Source organism: Carassius carassius, chromosome 16 (genome assembly GCF_963082965.1).
Source record: "Carassius carassius chromosome 16, fCarCar2.1, whole genome shotgun sequence".
Lineage (NCBI taxonomy): Eukaryota > Metazoa > Chordata > Actinopteri > Cypriniformes > Cyprinidae > Carassius > Carassius carassius.
This window is the reverse complement of record NC_081770.1, coordinates 636,295-661,157: the sequence shown is the minus strand read 5'-3', so window position 1 is coordinate 661,157 and position 24,863 is coordinate 636,295. Positions and strand designations below refer to the sequence as shown.

At 37.0% G+C, this 24,863-nt stretch overlaps 1 protein-coding gene across 1 annotated transcript in view; it reads left to right on the top strand.

Annotated features, from left to right (window-relative positions):
- LOC132159275 (NACHT, LRR and PYD domains-containing protein 3-like) overlaps positions 1-24,863 on the top strand; it is a 62,113-nt gene that overhangs the window by 15,677 nt on the left and 21,573 nt on the right. Inside the window, exons 10-12 of the mRNA XM_059568808.1 lie at positions 43-216; positions 5,997-6,170; positions 12,934-13,095. Of these exons, the coding sequence (XP_059424791.1) occupies positions 43-216; positions 5,997-6,170; positions 12,934-13,095 (510 nt within the window). The remainder of the gene's footprint in view (positions 1-42; positions 217-5,996; positions 6,171-12,933; positions 13,096-24,863) is intronic.

The window sequence follows — 24,863 nt, the reverse complement described above, 5'->3', positions numbered from 1 at the left end:
TAAATATTCAGATTAAAACTGAAGTGTTTTCTCTTTATGCAGTCTGAAGAACAACTGTATCACAGAAGGAGGTTGTCATGTTCTGGCTGCAGCTCTAAATTCAAACCCTTCAAATCTGACAGAGCTGGATCTGAGTGAGAATAAACTAGGAAACCCAGGAATGAAGATCATCTTGACTCTGTTTGAAAATGTACAGTGTAGACTGGAAAAGCTGAAGTAAGTATTTTAAAAGTGTATCCCATTAATTACCCAGACTCAAGTGACCCACCACAGTTAAAGGCACAATATGTATTTTTTCTGCTTTAAAAATAGCAGATATCACTATATCTATGTTATATATATTTTTTTGTTGTGTACTTGCATTATCCCGACAGTTTCCACAAACTTTAAAATCCGGAGAAAATTATAGTTTAATTAGAAGACACGGCACGTTTCTTTATTTCCGTTTTGTCGCCCGTCTATGGCGTCATATAAACTTTGACCCCTCTAGTTTATCTAACTTCCTGCGGAACCGCCAAATACAAAGGTGAACAGAAGCAAAGACGAGACGAAGAAGAAAAAGTAGTAGCTAGCCTTGGTCGAGACTATTATATTTTATATTTATATTGTTTATATTCGTATTTATACCTCAATCAATAACTTAGTTATGGATCATGATTATGCTTTGCCTGCACGTTCTGTGAAGCGCAAACGTACGGGTGAAATAAATGACCCGAGAAGGTTTTGGGACAAGAGAACAAACAAGACACGGGTAAATATTGGAGTTGTATTTCCAAGATAGAGAGAGCTTTGTGACAAGCTGAAACTACAGAGAGATGCTTGCATTCTAATAAACAGGTATGCATCCATTCAGCTAACTATATCTATCCGTATATTTTGTGAAACGATGATGTCTTGTGTAAAACGCAGACGGACTAGCTCTCATGTAGAGTATAATGTAAATCTACATGTGTTCTATATCCAGAGGTGGAAAGAGTACAAAAATATTCTACTCAAGTAAAAGTACCATTACATTAATGAAAGTTTACTTAAGTACAAGTAAAAGTACCAGTCTAAAAATCTACTCAAGTAAAAGTAAAAAGTAGCTCATTTAAAATTTACTCAGAGTAAAAATTACTTAGTTACATTTTAACAGTGGGAGGGAGTCAAAAATGGGACAGGCCAAGGGTGTCAAACTCAGTTCCTGGAGGGCCACAGTCCTGCACAGTTTAGATATAACCCTAATTAAACACACCTGATCCAGCTAATCTAATCATTTAGGTTTATTTGAAAACTACATGATATGTGTGCTGGAGCAGGGTTAGAACTAAACTCTGCAGGGCTACGGCCCTCCAGGAACTGAGTTTGACACCCCTGGGATAGGTCTATTAATCTCATACTAGTTGTTTTTAATTAAAGGAATCAGTTATTTAGAATAATAAAACATTTGGGCTGTTACCAGGCAAATCAGTATCAACAAACTCATCTTTTAATGCAGAGGAAATGCAGAAGATTCATTGGAAGTGGCATTTAGATGTATTACACTGTTTAGTGCAGGACAAGAATGCATTTAACCTGCAGTTACAAATGCATGAATAATGTTTTGATATACAAGACATAAAATGTTGAATACTCATTTGAAATGATAAGAAATTAATTATTTAAAAAAAATCAAAAGATACTTTAAATGTGAAATTAAAATGGCCAGTATGTGTCAGCAAGTCACTGTTAATAAGTGAGTCATTGCGATTGAACCGAATCATTTAAACGGTTGATTCATTCAGGAACGAAACACTGTCACGTTGCTCAGAGACGCAAAACTGTGCTTTGGTGGCTGTGTTTGGAATTATTTTCTGTTGTAGAAATAGAGCTAAAAAGGCAATATGGTGTCTAAAACGCAAGTCTCTTAGTTAACTTGTTTACTGAACTGTTATATATATGTATGTATATATTCATGATGATTTTTGGAGGAAAAGATGGCATTCTTTGTGTGATTTTGATTTAATATATGAAATTATATAAATATGTGAATTTTCTGCCCCTATATCTTCAATTCTGTGATCATTCTAAATGCATTTTAGGAGACTGAATCACACAGTGAAAGAACGCACTATAAATGCGCGCGCACATCATTAAAACAAAAATAGCACACTCCTCACCACGGTCTTTTTGGCTAATTTGTGCAAAACCTCTTGCTAAAATGTCAAAGCTTCATTTTAACCACCAATGCAACGATGCAATTATTTAGCTTACCTACATTCTTGCGAAGGGTTGATGTCTTATCGAGATTTTATAAGCTGCTAGTTTGGTCTTCCTAGGCAAGTACAGCTTACACTGCATAATAGAGCATACATATGGCCAGGGGTTCACTTCATTTCCTTCGAGTTCAACTTCAGAATATGACGGGGTTTCGTTTTCAGCGGTGTCTGCACCACTAACGCCTGTTTTGTCCGTCGGCATCTTTCTTGTGATTTTAGCGCCAGTTTGCCCTCCTGCCCATTTACTGCCGTAGTTTCCAGGGAGCGATTTATTTTTTTTATTTTATTTTTTTTTACTCAGTAATTAATGTGTTTTAAAATGTAGCGAAGTACAATACTTCAAACAAAATATACTTAAGTAAAAGTAAAATTACAGATTAAAAAAATTACTTTAAAAAGTATTAGTACACAAAAAAGCTACTCAATTACAGTAACGCGAGTAAATGTAATTCGTTACTTTCCACCTCTGTCTATATCTAGCTGGATAAAGTAGCTTCAAATGCAGTTCACTATCTTGTTCGATATCATAGTATAAACGTAGCCTAATTATTAACGAAAGGCAACAGTGTTTTTTTTAACATATATTACTACTAGCTAGATGGAATATTGATTTGATAGGGGTCTGATAATTCATATATCTCTCCGTTCGAAAATACGTGATTGTCAAAATACTAAGGCCGGTGACACACTGGCTGCGTGGCGTCTCTGCTGCGTGTCAGAAGCGTGGCGCGGTGCTGCTGCTGCTGTAGGTGACATAGAGGGAGACCGCCGACAGACCAGGCTCTTGTCTTCATGACAACAATATCTATACTTCATGTTGAACATAAATATAAAGCCTACTGATAAAGGACACCGTCAACAGTATTGACGGCAAAATAGACTTATGTTTGACAGGTGCAATATTTGAAAATCGATAATTATTTATTTATTTTTTAAATTACATTTGTATCTGAATTTATGTCAACCTATAGACTTTCAAACATCAAAATGTCATGAATTAATATGTATTTGTGTACAAAATTACATATAAACATATTTTCCTATTATATTTTGCCTGGAAACGCTTCCAACACGCGTGCGTGTCGCGTGAAAAGTAGGTTCTATTTCTAGCATGCACACGTTTTCCGCGCGGCTCACGCAGGCAGTCTGCAAACTCTAACCTATTAACATGGGAGCCGAATTAAAAACTGACACGCCACGCAGCTGAGATGCTTGCGCCACGCATCCAGTGTGTCGCCGGCCTCAGTTAAAATGAGTGACGCCTGGTTCACACCGGACGCCGAAGCGGCGCGGAACGGAAAATCACGCGCGGTCCGGCGCCTGCCTGTTCACACCAGACGCGTATTCTCCGCGGCGGTCGACAAGCGCTTCTGCTTAGTTGTTGTTTATTCAGAGCACATGGGTAAGTAAATAACTCCCACCCCTCCCGCCCGCCCTGTAGTCCGCCCACTCCCGTTGCTCTGTGTGTGCATGTGCGTGTGTGTTGTGTTTTTTTTTCTAGTCTGTTTAGATACACAAATATGATTGCATTTGTCACTCGCGGTATTTTAATTTGAAAATTGCTTATATTTTGACAATTGACCGGATTGTCTCGTGTTTCTTGGTGTGACTTCCTGTCGGAATGACGCGGATCGCTCGCGGCTCGCGCAAAAAACAGACCAGACGCCGAAACTGGCGCTTCACGGCGCGGGCCGGCCGCGTCTGGTGTGAACGACATCATAGGTTAACATGGGCGCCGAAAGGAATCGGCCTCCGTTCCGCGTCGCTTCCGCGTCGCGTCGGCGTCCGGTGTGAACCAGGCCTGAGGAATGTGGGGAGCGACAGAGCGCGTGTTCCAATGAACAACAACTCCCATGAGCCTACGCTCTTTCCCGACGTCATCAAAGTACGTCTCATGTTATCGTTTTGATTGAGTGACCCCTGGTGGCCAAAAATTCCATACTGCACGTTTAAATAAATGTGAAATTATTTTAAACTTCTCAGTAGGACTGCACAATTAATCAAAATAAACTTGAAATTGTGATATGGGTCAGTGGCTATTAATTACAACACAACTCACATAGTTTCCCATTAAATTACATTAGCAGTCATTTGGGAAAAATGTTAGTGTGTACTGATTTCACTCTCAGCCGGAAGATTGACTGCTTCGTTTTTCCATCATCTTCATACAAGCTAAACTGATGCCTCTTTGTTCATTCTTTAAGTGAACTTTTGCCAGTGCACTAGTGATCAGATTCACTGTTGAAGCTTGAACATCAGAATAGAGTACAGAGGACACATTCGGTGTGTAAAGTCTGTGAGATGTCCGAGTCACAGCGCTTGTTTCTGGAGCTGCTGGAGACAAGGCCTTGATTTATACATTTATAAAATATTGACAGATTGATTTTTTTTTTTTTTTTTTAATTTCAAGAGTGGTGTTCATCAAGAAGTCTCAACATGAAGGCCATACTTGTCTAGTATTCTTCTTACACACTGCATTAAAATGGTTTTCCTCCTTTCATCGGGTCATCTTGCAAGTCTTTGGTTGTACATTGCAGGATTTTCTCAGTTGCTCTGATTAAACATTTTATGATATTGTGCTTTTCCTTCAACACTTTCAGAGGTTTTCTGGTACAACACGCTAAGGATTAAGGCTGAGGACTGTATCTCTAGGAACTTTTAATGTCTTGGAAATCTTCATATAGCCTTAGACTTTCTAATTATTTATTCTCTGTAGCATCTCTGTAGCATTTGTGAGATCTCTGTTAACTTTGCAATTTTTGCTACTCAACTTCAGCTCAAGCGTGAGCTAACTTTGGGTTTCTAAAGGCTTAATTTTGCTTTGAGACTATTTTGTTCCCCACCATGCAAATATGTGATAAATTGTGATGAAACTTTTGTCATTAATCACTTACCCCCATGTCGTTCCAAACCCGTAAAAGCTTCGTTCATCTTTGGAACACAATTGAAAATATTTTGAATGAAATCCGGGACTCTTGTGACTGTCCCAAAGACTGCCAAGTAAACTCGCAATGTTGAATAGGGGTTGAATAATTATGATAAAGCTCTGTTATTAAAATCTTATAACTCAAAAATATTGCATTATATATTGACTCACTTTAAGTATGACAGTGAACTGTTATAGATGGGATTTTCATTTGATCCTGGGTCTTCAGAAAAGCTTGTATTTGTAAAGTGCTACAATCTCTGAGGGGTTGAGTAATTTTGATTGCAGCTGTAGGTTATAATTGTGGAAAATTAAAACTGCAAAAATTAGAAATTGCATTTGTTGTAGTTTGCGTTCACCAATATATAACTTTACCCTGCTTTACTGTGAAAAGATTCCACTCAGGTCAAATTCCTGTAGTGCATCTTTTTATTTTCTTCACTCTAGGACATGTACTTGTGTGACAATCTGTGTTATAATGAAGAATACCATCTTAATAACATATGCATGCAATTTATTTATGAAGAATATTTAATTAAAACAGTTTGTATGTCCATCCCTTTCACAGTGTTTCAGAATCAGATGTTATTTATTTCTGAAATGAAGTAACACCGTAAACTCAACACACTGATGTATGTTTTTTTTCCCACATTGTTACAAGGACACTTTTTAATTCTTGCTTTATGTGTCTTGTATAAGAGATTGCTGACTGAAAAACCATATGTGACTTTTTTTATATGACTATCATCATCATCACCAGTATATGTCATCTGTCAGCTAAAACATCCTGGTAAATATTCAGATTAAAACTGAAGTGTTTTCTCTTTATGCAGTCTGAAGAACAACTGTATCACAGAAGGAGGTTGTCATGTTCTGGCTGCAGCTCTAAATTCAAACCCTTCAAATCTGACAGAGCTGGATCTGAGTGAGAATAAACTAGGAAACCCAGGAATGAAGATCATCTTGACTCTGTTTGAAAATGTACAGTGTAGACTGGAAAAGCTGAAGTAAGTATTTTAAGTTTATCCCATTATTTACCCAGACTCTAGTGACCCACCACAGTTTCATAGATTTGAAAATATTTTACACTTATCAGGACTGCACAATTAATCTAAATATGCTTGACATTGTGATACGAGTTATTGTGGTCACAAAAGGCTGCATTTTAATTAAAAACACATGCTTAAGAGCGAAGTGCATTTACATGTGAGCAGATCATGAGTTAGTTTTAATAAATCTGGTTCTTCAACCAGTAACCTCCAACATTAAGCATCAGCACACTGAAGAAGCACCATGACTTTAAAATTCATATCTATTGTTTTCTGTGTGCGTTCAAACACTGGTGGCATCACTCAAAATCTGTCAGTGGCTATTAACTACAACACAACTCGCAAAGTTTCCCATTAAAAAATGTACTGGGGGTAGTCATGGCCTAACGGTTAGAGAGTTGGACTTGTAACCCAAAAGTTGCGGGTTCGAGTCTCAGATCTGGCAGGAATTGTCTGTAGGGTGAGTGAATAACCAGCGCTCTCTTTCACCCTCAATACCATGACTGAGATGAGACACTTGAACAAGATCTGAACCCCCAACTGCTCCCTGGGTACCGCTGCATATGCTGCCCAATCCCTGGTTGTCCCCTCTAAAAATATGATTAAACAGCATGATGTGTATTGTAAATAACAGTTTTATACTTTAACCTTGTAAGTAGTAAAACAATGCAAACTGGGCAAAAATGTGTTATAAGTTTATAAATGTTTTGAGTCCCCCCCCCCCACCTTTGCCTCACAGTGCTTTGATCCAAATGCCTGCTTTCCTCTTTTAAATCACCTCAGTGTTGCCGAGTTTGTGATTTTCATGAGGAACTGGGCTACCTATCACTGTTTCTCTGTGTTGAAGCGACCCCAATAACATGTTATGAATGTAAATTTTACCGGAGAAACCCCAAAGCAAAATGTGTATTTTACCCCCAGAATGAAATTTTTACTGGGGAACCCCCCTTGAAACCTAATTGTGCTAGTATTGAGTAGCAATTGGGTGGGTTTTGTTGCAAAAACCCAGCAACCCAGCAATCCTGCATCACCTACACACACACACACGCACACACACACGCACACACACACACACACACACACACACACCAGTGAGAGAGAATAAAGTCAACAGTTGTGGAAATCGACTGTCAAGGCTATTTTATTCACTTAAACAGCATATGAAGTAATTAATTTCTCTTTAATACAGATGATGCCAATGTATTTTTCGATTAGTTTGCTATAGGGTTGACCCCAAACAGGTAGGGTTCAAGTGATTTTCTAAACATTTCAGCCAGTGTATATATATCCTGGATATATTATTTACCTGATATAAGATGCATGTGGTTTTGATTCAAGCACTTCATTGTAGCCTAGTACTATGGTGATATCTCTTCAGCACACAGCGCGAGCAGGTCAAACTACAATGCAGATTATTAATAACTATGACTGGACTGTCACACCCATACCATTATAATGAGAACACCATTATACTAAAACGCTGTGAATTTTTAGAGTTTAGCTGCTGTGTTTCTGCACATTGTTGCGTGAAGAACGCGTCCACAAAAAGAGTTCATTAAGAGCCGCGCAGACACGTTCATTTGCATCCGGGCTCTTTTTGCAGATAGCCTATAAGTCCTAATATTAACGTTATGTTGTATAAGTAACGAAGCGTATTCTACATGAAATTATGAGTTTAATCCCATTGATTAAAAACTTGCTATCAAATACTCACTCTACTGGTCATCTTCAGCACACAGCTCTAAACAGAAATGCAGAACATTAGGGTTTCACTGACGTTTAGTGTTAACTATCTTTTGATCAAAACATAAAAACATTATTTACCCCATTTGTATCTGTGAGGCATCTGTTACACATTTTCCCTGTGTGTTAACATCAGTAATTATGGCTGTCGGATGTCTGACATGACTCATTGTATTTTGCCCCGCCCCCAAACATATGATTAGACTATTAGTCGAATGTCAGCAAGATTCAAAAATTCAGATTCGACTATGAAAATCCTTAGTCGGGGACACCCCTAGTCTGCTATGTTAGCAATAATAATGTTAATTGCTTGATGGATGGTAATGTCTACAACGGACACCGGACAGCTTGAAGTTGTCTAATGTTGCACGGTCTCCCTGATAACACTAATAGTAGTACGGCTGTGTATACTTGTTCTTAACGGGTAAACGGAATAAGATAACAAATGTGTTGTTGTGTTTCTGGATGTCAGAATGGAAATAATATTTATAGAATAATGTATAATCTGGGCCGCATTAATGCACGGGCTTACCTGGGCTTAAGCCCAGGGCCCTGGGCTGGGGGAGGGCCCCGATGATGCCGGAAAATATTGTAATCAGATTTTCTAATTCGTTGGCTGTCCCTTTAAAATTACGCTTTATCGCTTTGCTTTGAATGCACGTGCGCGTTGCAAGTCCTGCTCGAGAAGAGTCAGTCAAACCCTCTCACTCAATGAACCCTGCAATCATCAGTCACAGTGGGCATTATTTAATTGTCTGAAATCCAATAAAATTCATCATTGTCTGAAAGCATTCAGTTATTGGCCTGTATCAAACTCACGTGACATACTTACGTTGAATTCTTTGTAAGATAATTGCCGCCTATTCTAATGATGACAATAACTAATAGCTAATCTAATGTGACGTGCCATAAATACGAAAGTGGTTCGCAAAAAAGAAAAACCGCACAAGATAAAGTAGAACGTCAGAACAGTTTGTTAAAAAAAATCCAGAAACTAACATCATATTTTAACGCCATTTACAGGTTGGTTGTGATATACTATCAGGCTGGCAGCAGTAGCTAGATATGATAGTCTATCAAAATAATTAACTCCTTGATAGTGATACCCAAGTGAAAAAGTACACTTCCATAATGTACTTAAAGTTCTATTTTTTGTGCACCTTATACTCTTAACTTTCTTTACTTTATATACTAAAATTCTTCTTTAGTACTTCCTACGATAATCTTAAGAACATCTAAGTATACTCAACTGCTATTTTGAGACACCTTGAATATGAACTAAAATGTGCTTTTAATATACTGTCTCTGTATTTAAAAAAAAAGTATATTAAAAGCACATTTTAGTTCCTATTCATGGTGTCTTTAAGTACATTATGGAAGTGTATACTATAGATTTGGATGTTTTTAATACCATTTATTCACGTAAAATAAAAGGGTTTGTGATTAAGAAGAGTGAGTTAAATTGAAAATGATTCCATGACAAATGCATTTTTAACAGTCACTTGTTGCCACCTGGTTGGGATAACGTGTAATAGATACAAACGGCCTAACAGTTAAAGGGGTGGAACCATAACCTTTAACGATTAATTATGCAGTTTCAATGGATGAAGGCAGGGCTCAACCCCGGTCGGGCCAGTGATTCAAATTTTTACTTGCCCACAACAAAAAATTAATAAAAGTAAAAGACAAGAAAATAGGCCTATAAAATAAGCATAGATATTGTTTTCATTGTCTTTGTTACATTTAACCTCAATAATATAATAGGTTAATGACAGCAAAAGCTACTAGATTAATTTATATTTTAAATATTATTAGACAAATAAACAGTAAGTAATAAAATAGTTACAAATAATCAAATTACGAGTAATAGCATAAATAAATACAACAGAAAAAACAAATGAAATAAATGGTGCTTTTCAAGTTTTTCATGTAGGTTTAAATGAGAGATTTTCAGGTACAGAAGTTGTAATCTAATGTATAACTACAGAATAGATTAAACTTTATTAAAAATGTATCAGTCAAGAGCAGTTACAGATGCATAAAAATGTTTTTAATGTTGAAAATACAAAACGTTAAATACTGTGAAATTATAAAAAAAATGAAGACACTTTAAACCTGAAATTAAACCCGCTAGTAGGTGGCAGGGAATCACTGTTAATGACCAAATCATTGAGATTCAACCGATTCATTCAAGCGGCTGATTCACTGAGGAAGTGTTGCTCAGAGACGCAAAACAATTCTGTGGACTTTGGAACCATTTTTGTTGGCGAAATACAGCGAAACAGACGATTTAGTGTCTAAAATGTAAGTCACTTGATATTAAGTTCTTGTTTATTAAACTGTACGCTGAATAAAATCATCACATTTGTAGTCATGCTAATATTTGGAGAAAACCAGCATTCTATGTGTAATATTGGTTAACATGGATATTAAATTATATAAATACGAAATATATACAGGGGCATATTTGAATTCTGAGGCATTAAGACTAAAGCACATGCACAAATCTAACCTAATAGACTACGTCATGTAGTGCATGCGTGCACAGAATGGGTGTGTTTTTGCATACTCGATAATATCAGATCGTTAAATCAACTATTACGATATCATAGACTACATATAACGCACACCCTACAGCACTGGCCCGATCGGGCAAGTGACCGTTCCGTTTACTGTCCCGAGCGTCATTCACACTAGCCTCGGCCAATCGGGCAGTCCTTATTGTCGAGCCCTGGAAGGGCCCCTCAAGAGGTAAAGCCCAGGGGCCCCTTAGAGTCTTAATGCGGCCCTGTGTATAATAATAATGTAATAATCAAAGATGCCATTTGAAGCTAAATGCAGACGTTTAAATGGACTAACTATGGATGAAACCTGCTGTAATTACCCTACTTTTAAAGCATAAGTTGCATTTTTAACAATAGGTCTATATAATATTCACACAGGGGACATAGTATTTCATTCTTTAACTGTAAGTCTAATACAATTTAAACCAATAACACTTTACATTACATTTAGCCTACCTATTTTATCTCACAGTTCTTCTTGTAAATCCAAGTTTATATCTCCTAAGTTCAGACTTTATAGCTTGGTTTACCTAAACAACTGTGAGTTTGGTAATTCTGAGAAAGAAAAAAAAAAGCCAGGGGCCTCATGTATAAAACTTTCTTTAGATTTCATCCTAAAAATGTACTTACGCACAAAAGCTAGATTTGGCATACACACAAAAGTTTTCAGATTTATAAAACCATGCATATGAACATGTTTAACACCGTCAAAGGTACAAGACTTTATAGGATAATATGACATGCTTACTAAAGGTGCTATTTGTATAGTACTTTACATTGCTAAAAATCATTCACTGTCTTGGTCTTGTTTTCAAATAAATGTATCAAAATTAATGTAAAAACAAAATTGTATAAAATACTTCTCGGAAAATCTTTTTAGAATAGAGTGGATCTCTTTTCCACTGGCCAAAGCAGTCTATTGTTTTAAACAAATCAAACGTTTTAGGGTATTTAAATATTTTATAGTAGAATCAGAAATACGGTGTGTATAAATAAGTGTACCTAATTCTCTGACGTGGCATTACTGACAAAATATAGAAGAAAAAAAACTTGCATATCTTATCATTGGCTTCAGATTCTGTCCTTCAGTCACAATGCTATTTTCATAATGTTCTGAAGATCACTGAAGAAGTCAGCCTTCATGTTCTGATGACACATCCGGTGTGTAACGTCTGTGAGATGTCTGAGTCACAGTGCTTGTCTCTGGAGCTCCCGGAGACAAGACCTTGATTTGGCTTTTTTTAAAGGATAACAGTGAGTTCAGTACACAGATGTTTGGGAGGAAACAGCTGATCACTTTATCAACTGACAGCCTCTCTGTTAATCTTTAACATGTTTACCACTAAACATTCATTTTGGACTGAGCTATATTTGGAAATAAAAACTAAATAAATGCTGTTTTATAAGAAAGTAATTAGGGCCCGAGCACCGAGGTGCGAGGACCCTCTTGTTAAGAATTGTTTTTATTCTGTTTATTTCTATCTCCAAACAAAAAGTCGTAAAACTGAAAGCATTCAATAATTCAGAATAATATTTAATATGAAATGTATTTTAATCTAAGATGTGGTTTTGGTAATTTTATGTCTTAAATCTCTTGATCTATTTCTGATATTTTTGTTGTGGCTAGTAGAAGTTCTGAATTGCAGTTCATTTAAAAGAAATGCTGGTGAGCAAGTTATTTTTCGGCCATAGCGTGAATTAGGAAGGTTCACTAAATTGTACGCTCCTGTAATTTCCATATTTTTTGGCAGATGATGTTAACAGATTTCATCAGATTTGTACAACAAAGTGTTTATACACCTGTTGTGAACTAAACACAAACATAAGTTCACTGTTCAGTTTTCCACTAAAATAAAAGCCTTACATTTTAATGTAAAGAAATTAGGACAGCATTGTAAGTATGGTTTAGGCTTAAGTGCTGTACTTTAAAATGCAAAATATTGTAATAATCAAATTAAAATAATAATTTCACAGTGTGATTATCATGCAAATCTCATATTGGTGGATAAAAGTGACATGACATACACCCAAGTATGGTGACCCATACTCAGAATCCATGTTCTGCATTTAACCCATCCAAAGTGCGCACACACAAACAAACACACACACACACACACACAAACACACACACTGTAAACACAAACCCGGAGCAGTGAGCATCATTTATGCTGCGGTGTCCGAGGAGCAGTTTGGGGTTCAGTGCCTTGCTCAAGACTCCTCGGTCATGGCATTGCCGGCTTGAGACTCAAACCCACAACCCTAGGGTTAGGAAACAAACCCTCTAACCACTAGGCCACGGCTTCCCCACAAAGTATGTGTCAGAAATGGGATTAGTAGCTAAAATTAGTAGCTAAAGCAGCTATTTGTGTAATTGTATGTATATATCTTAATTAGTTGTGTTCTGTCTTCTACAGGTTAAACTGCATCAGTATTACAGATGAAGGTTGTGCTGCTCTGGCATCAGCGTTTAATTCAAACCTCAGAGAGCTGGATCTGAGCAGGAATCAAATAGGAGACTCTGGAGTGACAGAAATCTCCAGTCTGCTGAGAAATTCACAGACACTACAGATGCTCAGGTCTGAATTTGGTTAATCTAAACATGAATCAGTGTAAAGCTCCAGCTGGTCTGTAAACTGATGCTGTGTCACAAGGAATGGGTCAGTAATGAGAAATTTTTGTGTTGGTGTAGATGCATTTATAAAATATTGACAAAAAGATTGATTTTTGGAGATGATGGGAAATGTTAATATCCTAATGGTGTAATAAATGTTTTTAATGTGATTTATTTATTTAGTCTTTCTGAAGACTTTCAGATTGCAGTATCACTGAAGAAGGTTATAATAAAGTTACATAATTTTGTTATTATAAAGTCTTATTACATTATATTGACTATCTCTTTTTTAATATGCAAAAAAAAAAAAATTTGTGGGAAATTAAAATGCAAGAATTGCAGATTACGTTCACCAATATATAACTTTACCCAGCTTTACTGTGAAAAGAGTCAATTCAGGCAAAAATCCTGTAGTGCATATTTTTATTTTCTTCATTCTAGAACATGTACTTGTGTGACATTATGTGTTAAAATGAAGAATAACATCTTTTCTAATAGACTTTCAGACTGCAGTATCAGTGAAGAAGGTTATAAAGCTCTGTCTTCAGCTCTGAGATCAAACCCTTCACACCTGATAGAGCTGGATCTCACAGGAAATGATCCTGGAGAATCAGGAGTGAAGCTGCTCAGTGAATTACTACAGGATCCAAACTGTCAACTCAACACACTGAGGTGAGACCTGATGAAATAATGCTGAATAAATTATATACATTTGGGTTATTTATATTATATTTTTCTAATAATTGAACGGCCTCGAGTCAATTATTTAGCTTATACTGCGGTTGCCACACCTAAAGACATCAATCAGATGATAGATTTAAAGGGATTCATCTGGTTTTTGTACTTAAATCACTGTTGTGAGTAGGATTATTTCTTCCGCATCTCATCCAATGCCTCTTTTGCTGGATCCAAAACATGATTTTAAAGCTGGTAATGGAGGCTTGAGCCTTTGATAGCATTCTAATGCAGTTATTAATGAAGTTATTAAAAAGAGAGGGAGAAAGACAGAGACGCACAGAGAGAGAGAGAGAGAGATAGAGAGGGAGAGAGAGAGAGAGAGAGAGCTTGTGTGAATTAGGCTTCCTCTGTGCTTCCCTCAACAGTGTTCTTCAGCAGTGTCTCTAAACAGCTGTTAGTACCTCGCTAATGAGAAATGTCATGTGTGTTTACTTTCAGAAAATCATCTGTCATGTTGTTGTTTTTGTTAGTCCTGTAACTTCTGTTATAACAGCTTTACTATATGTGAAGTGATATGAACTGTAATGAGGTTAAGAGAGCTGCCTGGAACTACGTTCACCGTGCGTTTCCCAGAAAATAATGTTTGTCAGCCAATCAGATTCAAGCATTCAGTGGCCCTGTAGTATAAATTATATTATATTATTACACTTATTCAGCCAGGTACACAATTTGTTGTTGAAAATTATCAAACATGAAAGATGAGATGCTGCAGCTGCTGTTGTTTTGATGATAAATGTCAGCACAGTTTAGTTGTGTTAAAAGTTACAGCTTAATCAGACATTTTGGGTTAGTAGATGTGCTGGTGTTTAGTAGTTTGGTGCCTCGATAGTTAACAATTATGATTGTGTTATTGTGGACATTTCTCATGAAACATATTCAGTGTGATTTATTATCCTGATTGTTTAAATGTTACTGAATGCACAGTACATTAATTTCCATCAAGCTCAGATTCACAACACTGTAGAGCTACTACAGCAGATCTATCACAGACCACAAACATGTGATGTGTGTCAGCGCAGTTTGGCTGTCTAACATCGGAGAGAGAGAGAGAGAGAGAGAGAGAGAGAGAGATTGCTTTTTTTTTTTTGGCTCACACTTTTCTTTTCCTAATTTTACAAGTGGCAAGTTACAAAAAAACAAGCAGTGTCTGATCACAGCCGGGTGTTCCCCGAGTCTGATGATCGCACGGGCATTACACACAATGTTAAACAGACCCGGGACCCGAGGTAATAGATTCGGACCCGACCTGGACCCGGCTGATCATTTAAAATATAGACCCGAACCCGTTCGGGTCGACGGGTCTCGGGTACACTGTGAAGACCTCTAGTCTGAAATAGATGTTGCTCCATCAGGACATTAAAATTATACACACCATAATTTATTCAGAGAATAACTGAATACAGACAGTACATACATGAAATTAAGCTATAATATATATAAAATATAAATTAAGCTTTTCATTGTAGTAAAGAACAATATTTACAGAAGCTATTGTATTATTCATTGTATATTCAAATCAATTTCTGATACTAATAGGTTCATATTTAATAATTCCTGAATAATTACGTAAATAAAGAAATGGGCTATATTTTGTGTTGGATCAAGTTACCTGTGTCATCAGTGCTGAGCACTGATTTTAGGTCAGCGGTTTGCATGTGACTCAATGGTGCTCTCTGCTGGTAGGGAATAGTAAGACGGCTGATCAAACACTTCTGAGGCTTCACTGCCTTTTGGCAGTTTAGAATGTGATGAGTGATCCAGTCATATATAGATCAGTGTTGTAGATCTACTACAGTAGATATATTACAGGCCACAAACATGTGATGTGTGTCAGGAGAGGATCAGTGATAACACACACACACACACACACACACCTGTCTGACCCCTGCAGAATTACATCAGATAAATAAAACTATCCAGAGATGGTCTGAACCCATGGCACCTAATAACAAAAGAGATGTAACAAAAAAACTCTTGGCCACTAGGGGCAGCCATAATTAGTACATGCCATTACTTAAACCAAATAAAACTTCATGCACATTTAACACAGTGTTTGGTGAATTCTGCTTGATAATAATAGGAAGAGCCGGCATCAAAAGATCAACTTAATATATCTCTATGAATGCTTAGCTGTCACAAGCTAGTTATCTCTTTGCTAACTTTCCTCATCTCCTGCTTAAAAGCCAGAAAGATCTTCAGATGCTTGAGAATCATGATCTAGTGAGCTTTTGCCCCTGAGTTTATTTTAAATGTACTTTTATCTTGCACATTGAATTGATTCCAGCTTCATCTTCTCTTCTGCAGGTTTTTGGGTCCTGCTGCAGATGAAGGCTGTCAGTATGTGACTGGAATTGTGGGTAAAAACCCGTTACTCCTGAGAGAGCTGGATCTGAGTGGACGTAAACTAGGAGACACAGGAGTGAATCAGATCTCTGCTCTACTGCAGGATAAACACTGTACACTCAACACACTGAAGTGAGTGTCTTACATCATTTCACATGTTACATGACTAGTAATGTTATAGTCGTCTGTTTTAATTCTCATTTGAGTCTGACCTCACGTTATAAAGCTTGGAAGAGCCAGGACATTTTTAATATAACTCTGATTATATTTGTCTGAAAGAAGAAATTCATATACATCTAGGATGTCTTGAGGGTGAGTAAATCATGGAGTAATTTTCATTTTTGTGTGAACTATCCCTTTAAGTGCACAGGGGTTGGAGAAAATAATGTGAACACATTAGAAATAACCAGTATTTTATTAATGTGTTTACCATCGTTTGCCTTTAATACAGCTTAGAATAGATTCATACAACTTTTGAATAGACTTTCAATTAAATTCTGTATCTAACTTCTGCTGTGACTGCTGAATGTGTTTGTTTACTGACTACAAACTGAGGATTGAAGACTAATTAAAAAAAATTATATGTGTGTATGTGTATGCATGTTTCTATATTTAAATGTAATTTCATAAAGGCAGTCTGGTTTCCACTGTCACTTCTGGGTCTTCCTCTGGGACAACGGCCAGGGTTTTTTGGCCGACTGGGTCTCTGAGTTTAGGTTAGAGGAGGTTATGAATGAAGCTGGAGTTTCTCTGCGTCTGGAGAGCATCAGTGCCGAGGATCATTTCATAAAGTTAAAGACATTAATAATAACAGCTCAGAAGTCACTTTCAGACAGCAGCGAGTGTTTGAAATAACTTCTGTTTGAGATCTGATGTGGATTATGATCACCTTACAAGGCAGAAATATTTATAAGAGATAGACTATGCACACTAGTCATTAACATTACCATAGTAAACATGGTAAGACCGCTTGAAGAAATCAGAGTCAGCTTCTCATTCAGACGATCACAATAGTGTATTATTTAGTGTAGTGTATAGTAACATGTTTTATCGGTCCTAACTCATCTACGCTCCATGTAAATCTTTAACAAAGCATGCAAACAAACGTCTGCTTTTATCATGTTTATTTTGTGATCACGCTGGTTCCAGTGACTTATCTATTATTAGTTTTCTGATAACTTCTTTGTTGGTGAAATGATGGAGTTGTGTGACGTTGTTCCAGAGAGGCGTGTAAAGAGTGTTTTAATGAAGCGCTGAGGAGTTTCTGACCCGACGGTGGAAACACAGAGTGATTCTGGGCTCAGTGCTACAGGTCTGAATAATTATGAGACACTGACACGTCATCAAAGTATTAGTCCTTTACCACGTCACAAACTCATCAACACTGATTTTAGTAGATTTTAGTAGATTTTAAACCTGGAACACAAAAATATAGCAAAAATCTCAAAATGAACTAGAATTGTTCAACAATTAAAATGAATGAATGCTAACATTGTCTTCTATGATGTGCAACACAAACACCTCTGATACAATCTCAGAAAAAGTAGTGTGGGGTTTCATGACCCTTTAAAAACTAACTTCTCATTACCATCACTGACTGTTACCTTGTTTGAAGCACAATATATTACATTACATTATTCATTTAGCTGACGCTTTTATCCAAAGCGACTTACAATTGCTATATATGTCAGAGGTCGCACGCCTCTGGAGCAACTAGGGGTTAAGTGTCTTGCTCAGGGACACATTGGTGTCTCACAGTGGATTCAAACCCGGGTCTCTCACTCCAAAGGCATGTGTCTTATCCACTGCGCCTTCACCATATGTATTTGTAGATTTTTATATGTTCATATATTTTTGTATAGTTCATCTGTCTATATTCTTTACTAAACATGTTTGTGTAAGAGAGACTTGTAAAGTAAGTTGTTGTGTGATCGAACTTTTGAAAGTTCTGCTAATACAGCAGGTCAAAAACACAACCCAATATCCAATCATTTCAGTTAATAATAGCAAAAATACACAAACATTTCTCTTTCATCCAGTGGGACAGAACTGTTTTCATTGTGTTTATTAATGAGACACAACAGAATAGTTCTGTGCTGCTGTATCAGAACATATTCATAGTGTTTATTGATGCTTCATATCATCTCTCTGTCATCAAACACCAGATTAATGAATGTGTAACACAACTGAACAGAACCGGTCCAGACTGGGCTTTATTCTGTGCAGGCATTGCTTCTTCAGTCTGACCTGTTTCAGAGAAATATTACTGTACTTCACATCTACACACACAGACAAACCTACAGTTTTATTTAGATGTGCAAAGTTGAATCTGTGAAGCAAAGCTGATCAAGTCACTGGACAGAGCAGAGCGAATGCATTTACGTTGTAGTGATGTGCAGACCAGAATCAGTTTAAACACAAATACACAGCAGTCAGGACTTTTATTTTAGACAATATGCTCCGTTTTAGACAAAAGATGAAATAAGAATTATATGACAGAAATAAAAAGATATGAAAGATTTTAACACCTTTCACACAAGGTTGTTAGGAATTAACACTTCATTGTATTTCTATCAAGAATCAGCACAAATTGTACATAAATCACGAGAAGTGTCAATTATTTGATTAAATGAACAACTTATTTGTTTTTCTGTTTTGAAGACCAAATTGTGGAAAATTATCCAGAGATATTCAGACTCTCTTCATCTGTTTTTTGTTTTATCAAGACATTGTGATTTTATTAAATAGTTTTCTTCTATCTTCTCTCTTTCTCTCAATGTAGATTAAGATGGTGTGGTTTGAAAGAAGAAGGTTGTTCTGCTGTGACTTCATGAACATAACGTGTCTGATTCATTGTGTTTTCTCTTTCTGTCTTCAGTCTGCGTGAATGCAGTATTACAGAGAAACAGTGTCTCATCCTGACTTCAGCTCTGAAATCAAACCCATCACACCTGAGAGAACTGAACCTGAGCGGGAATGAACTACTAGGAGACTCTGGAGTGAAACACCTCAGTGATCTACTGATGAACACACAATTCAAGCTGGAGAAACTAGAGTTAGTATCATTATACTCTACAGCAGTTACAGTCAGATTGATTTATCAGGATACATAATTATTTCCAAAAATGAATGTACCCTTGTGATCTTTAATGAAAATAACTATCACTTTCTCTCATAAACACATCTCTTTTCTCGTCTGATGATGTGAAGGAGGGAAAAGGTTTTTCCTGGGTCAAAATTGGTCTTCGGTGGTGGCTGGCCGACATGGTCATCCACACACAGCAAAGAGTACCCTAGATCCACAAGCCCAATATTGACAATAAATGTTAAATTTAAAATAAATACAAAAAAAAAAGAAGTTTTTTTTAATACTATTTATTCATAAAAAAACGATCACTGTCATCCTTTCTTGCCCTCTTCGCAAAAAAAGCTGTGATTTTTCCACGACTGGCTTTCATAGTTTAAAAAGATAAAATCCTTTTTTTGATAGACCTGATAATTATTTTAGTATAATCATATCAATTAAAAACGTAGCGTTAAATGGTGTAATAGTGTAATTTTTTCCATTATAAAATTGAATAAAATTAGCAGCTAGCTAGCAACAGCTAGCTTTGTGCTTTGATCTATTTTCATCTCACTCCAGTGTAACGTTAAACTAAATGATTTTATAGGTGATTTACTACACATTGTCATAGGCCTATACATACTGTGGATTATTAAGGCTAAATTTGACTAAACACTCTTGCTAAATGGGGTAAGCACACTTACTTTCTCATTTCAGATCTGTATGTTCTTTTAAGAAGTAATGAATTGGCTCAAATGAGTCATTAGGTCGCGAATCGGACTTTAGCCGACGTGTTGTGTGGGAATCCTGGCTGTTAGGACATCACGAAAGATTTGTCAACGCACACAAAACACAGAACTGGATAGATTTTTTTAGAAGAGTGCGGAGGGGCGCTGTGCTCGTTCTCTCCGTCAGTAGCCTGCTTCACTCACAAAACCCAGTGTATGATGTTAACAAATGATGAATTACTCACACATGAACATAACGCGCCTGATTCATTGTGTTTTCTCTTTCTGTCTTCAGTCTGAGTGAATGCAGTATTACAGAGAAACAGTGTCTCATCCTGACTTCAGCTCTGAAATCAAACCCATCACACCTGAGAGAACTGAACCTGAGCTATAATGAACTACTAGGAGACTCTGGAGTGAAACACCTCAGTGATCTACTGATGAACACACAATTCAAGCTGGAGAAACTAGTGTTAGTATCATTATACTCTACAGCAGTTACAGTCAGATTAAAGATTACTGTTTACTTTCAGGAAAAGAGAAGGATGTGACGTGTGGCCAAATATAGTGTCCCATACTCTGAACATGTGCTCTGCATTTAACACAACACACACACACACACACACACACACAGTGAACACACACACACACACACACACACAAACACACACCGTGAACACACACACACACACACAAACACACACCGTGAACACACACACACACACACACACACAGACATGAGTGACCATCGCAAAAAAAGTTTAAAATGTCTTTAGGTAAAATTGTAATTCAGAAACAGAAGTTTCTTGATTTCTCACATTTAAACTCAGTTTTCACGTTTAATATTATTTTTAAGTATTTCTGTAGTTGATCCAATATCTTAATCTACTTTAATCATTTTTCTTCTGTTTTTGTTTATGGTCACATAATGAGGTTTTTGGCCATGTTTTATTTATTGCAGTGTATGGTGTTAACACATGATGAATTACTCACACATGAACATAACGTGTCTGATTCATTGTGTTTTCTCTTTCTGTCTTCAGTCTGTGTGGATGCAGTATTACAGAGAAACAGTGTCTCATCCTGACTTCAGCTCTGAAATCAAACCCATCACACCTGAGAGAACTTAACCTGAGCTGGAATCAAATAAAAAACCCAGGAGTGAATCACTTATGTGACGTACTGAAGGATTCACGCTGTAAACTGGAGAGATTGAGGTCAGTAACATTCACAGACAAGAATCAAAATGATGAAATTCACTTTGTTTAACTCTTTTGTGCTGTTCAAGGTCTTTTCAGACCCCAAATGATGTTTGCTGAAATAAAAACAAATGTTCCTTTATCTAAATGACATGAGACTTTGTACGGTTGTCAACACTTGGTAGATCTACAAATAGAAAATTAAATTGGATTGAGATCTGGTTGTGTGTTAGTGTGAAAAAAGTCTCTCTCTGGAGACCCACATTGAAATGAATGAGGAAATGATCAAATCAATACTTTTCTTCTTAATTTATTAAATAAAATCAATAAATCCACCACAATTCAGACCACAATATACACAAAAATGAAGTGGCAACCCTTCCACATGTTCACAGTACACACACACACACACACACACACACACACACACACACACACACACACACACAAAAACAAACACCCATAGATATTAATGGAGACTATAAAAATGTTGATTTTGTTGTTGCATAATTTGTCAAAAATGTCTGAAGAGGTGACACTCAGTACTTTTCATTCATTTTTCTAAATATATAAAAAAAATAACATAAATACTTAACCTACACGAATGTGTAGTTAAAACATTAATAAACTGAGTAAAATTACGTTTCAGACCTCAAACAGTTTCTTTTTTTTTTTGTCACAAAATGTCCTTTGGTCCCTGTGTTCTCTGGAGAGCCCAAACAGCACGAGTGTCGTTGATTGGCAAATGAATGCTGTTGTAAAGTTGATCATCTCTTTTGAGGACATGGAGAAAGTTGTGCATGCTTTGTGTTATTGTGTTTGGATTATTGTAATGTGTTATATCTGGCTGTGAATCAGGCCTCTCTCTCTCTCTCTCTCTCTCTCTCTCTCCCTCTCTCTCTCTCTCTCTCTCTGTCTCTCTCTCTCTCTCTCTCTCTCTCTCCTCTCTCTCTCTCTCTCTCTCTCTCTCTCTCTCTCTCTCTCTCTGTCTCTCTCTCTCTCCCTCTCTCTGTCTCTCTCTCTCTCTCCCTCTCTCTGTCTCTCTCTCTCTCTCTCTCTCTCTGTCTCTCTCTCTCTCTCCCTCTCTCTGTCTCTCTCTCTCTCTCCCTCTCTCAGTCTCTCTCTCTCTCCCTCTCTCTGTCTCTCTCTCTCCCTCTCTCTGTCTCTCTCTCTCTCTCCCTCTCTCTGTCTCTCTCTCTCTCTCCCTCTCTCTGTCTCTTTCTCTCTCTCTCTCTCTCTCTCTCTCTCTCTCTCTCTCTCTCTCTGTGCGCGTGCACGAGTGTTTGGGCGAGTGGAGCGTGGCTGTGAGAGCGTGTGTGCAAGGTGCGTTTTTTCTGTCTTTTACTTTAAAAAACACACAAATTAGTTTGTTTTTTGAGTGTAAGGACGTTTTGTGAGCGGGGCGCCATACCGCTTTCGGTTTCGCGAAAGCATGGCAGGTGCCAGCTCGGTGGTTTTAGAGTCACTTACTAGGCGTCATGGTGTGAAAGTAGCGTCTGCTACAAGTATAGAGGAATGTTGTTTAGCGGCAGGTAAAGTGGTGGGTTACGACTCTATTCTGTCGGCATCCAGAATGAACAATGCCATCGTTATGTTTTTGAGTACAGTGGAAAAAGCAAATGATTTAGTGGAGCGTGGTTTAGTGCTAAACGATGCGTTCACTCCCGTGCTTCCCCTTTCAATGCCGTCTAAGAAAGTGACTTTGTCAAATGTGCCACCTTTTGTAAAAGATGATTTTTTAGTGAATATGCTATCTCGGTATGGTAAATTGGTTTCACCAATTAAAAAGATACCACTCGGAAATGTTTCTCCCTTATTGAAACATGTAGTTTCTTTTAGGAGATATGCATTCATGATACTAAATGACAATGGTGAGCTTGATGTGTCTTTTAGTTTTCGTATGGATGATTTTGACTACTCAATCTATGCAACTACTGATAAGATGAGATGTTTTGGCTGTGGCAGGGCAGATCACCTGGTGCATTCATGTCCAGATAAAGTAGAAAAGGCTGTGAATGATGAAACAGTTAGACCACAAACCTCATCAGAATTACTGCTAGAAACAGGTGTTGATAAGCTTCTTGTAGATGTTACAAAAGATGCAGACAAAGATTCAGTTGTGAAGGTGAACGGTGATAAGAGTGTACCAGAGACTGTAAACAGGTCTGAATCCTCTATTTCTGTGGAACCAATGGACAGTCTGGTTGTACCAATGGAAAGTGAAATACAAACCAGTAATGTTCAAGAGGGAAAGAAAGCCTCTGTTTTTGTTTCTGATGTGAATCTCACAGAAACAGAAACCTCACCGTCTTTTAAGGTACCCCTGAAAAGGAAGATGACAAAAAATGAAGGGGCTGTGAAGATAGTGAAAAAAGTAGATGTGAGTGAGATGGCAGATGAAGAAGATGAAAGTGATGAAGATTCATCTGATTCCAGCAGTGTTTTGTCTCAATCTGAGTATCAAGTTCAGGGTTATGACATCCAAAGCATTAAACTCTTTTTGAAAATCACGAAAAATAAACGAAATGTAAATGTTGAGAAGTTTTTCCAAAATACTACGCTGTTTGTGGAGAGATCAAGGAGTTTAATGAGTGAGGGATGTTTTACTGATAGGGAAGTGTACCGATTGAAGAAAATTGTCAGAAAGCTTAGTATCGAAAATAGTAATAATGAAGAAGTCTAACTTCCTGGTTTCCACGGTCCCAGCTGCTATGCTTGTATAGGGCTTGTTTTTGTTTTTCTTTTCTTTTAATATGAGTAATATTAATATTGCATCCCTGAATGTCAATGGAGCAAGGGACAGCAAAAAAAAAGAGCGGAGATCTATGAGTTTGTTGAACAAAAACGTTTTGATGTAATTTTATTGCAAGAGACCCATAGTGATGCACAAAATGCAGCAGTTTGGGCAATGGAATGGGAGGGGCTCTCTTTTTTGAGTCACAATAACTCACTTAGTGCAGGGGTTGCTGTTCTTTTTTCTAAATACTTTACCCCTGTTTCTTATGAGGTGGAAGAAATTTTAAAAGGCAGAATTTTAAAGATTAGGACAGTGTTTGAAAACGAAGTTTTAGTTTTTTTTTCAATATATGCCCCAACTGCATCAGTTGAAAGAATAGCTTTTTTAGATATGTTATGTTTAGCTTTGCAAAAATGTAGTAGTGATGATTACTTACTGCTTGGTGGTGATTTTAATTGTACTGAACAGAATATTGACAGAAATCACCTTGAACCGCATATGCCATCACGTAAAAGGCTAATACAACTAATTAAAACTCATGAGCTTAATGATGTATGGAGGAATTTTCATGGGAATAGCAGACAGTATACATGGTCTCATTTCCGTGATAAAGCTGTGTCTTTGGCAAGATTGGATAAGATATATTGCTTCAGACATCAGATAAATGTTTTTAGAAGCTGTTGTATCATTCCTGTATCTTTTTCTGATCACTGTATGGTTCAATGTTCAATACTTTTGAACTCTGTTAAGCCAAAGAGTGCATATTGGCATTTTAACAATGCACTTTTAAGTGATAAAGGTTTCAAAGATGCTTTTGAGTTTTTCTGGAAAAATTTTAGGAACACAAAATCAACTTTTAACTCAATACAACAGTGGTGGGACTATGGAAAAGTCCAAATTAAACAGTTTAGTCAGCAATATACA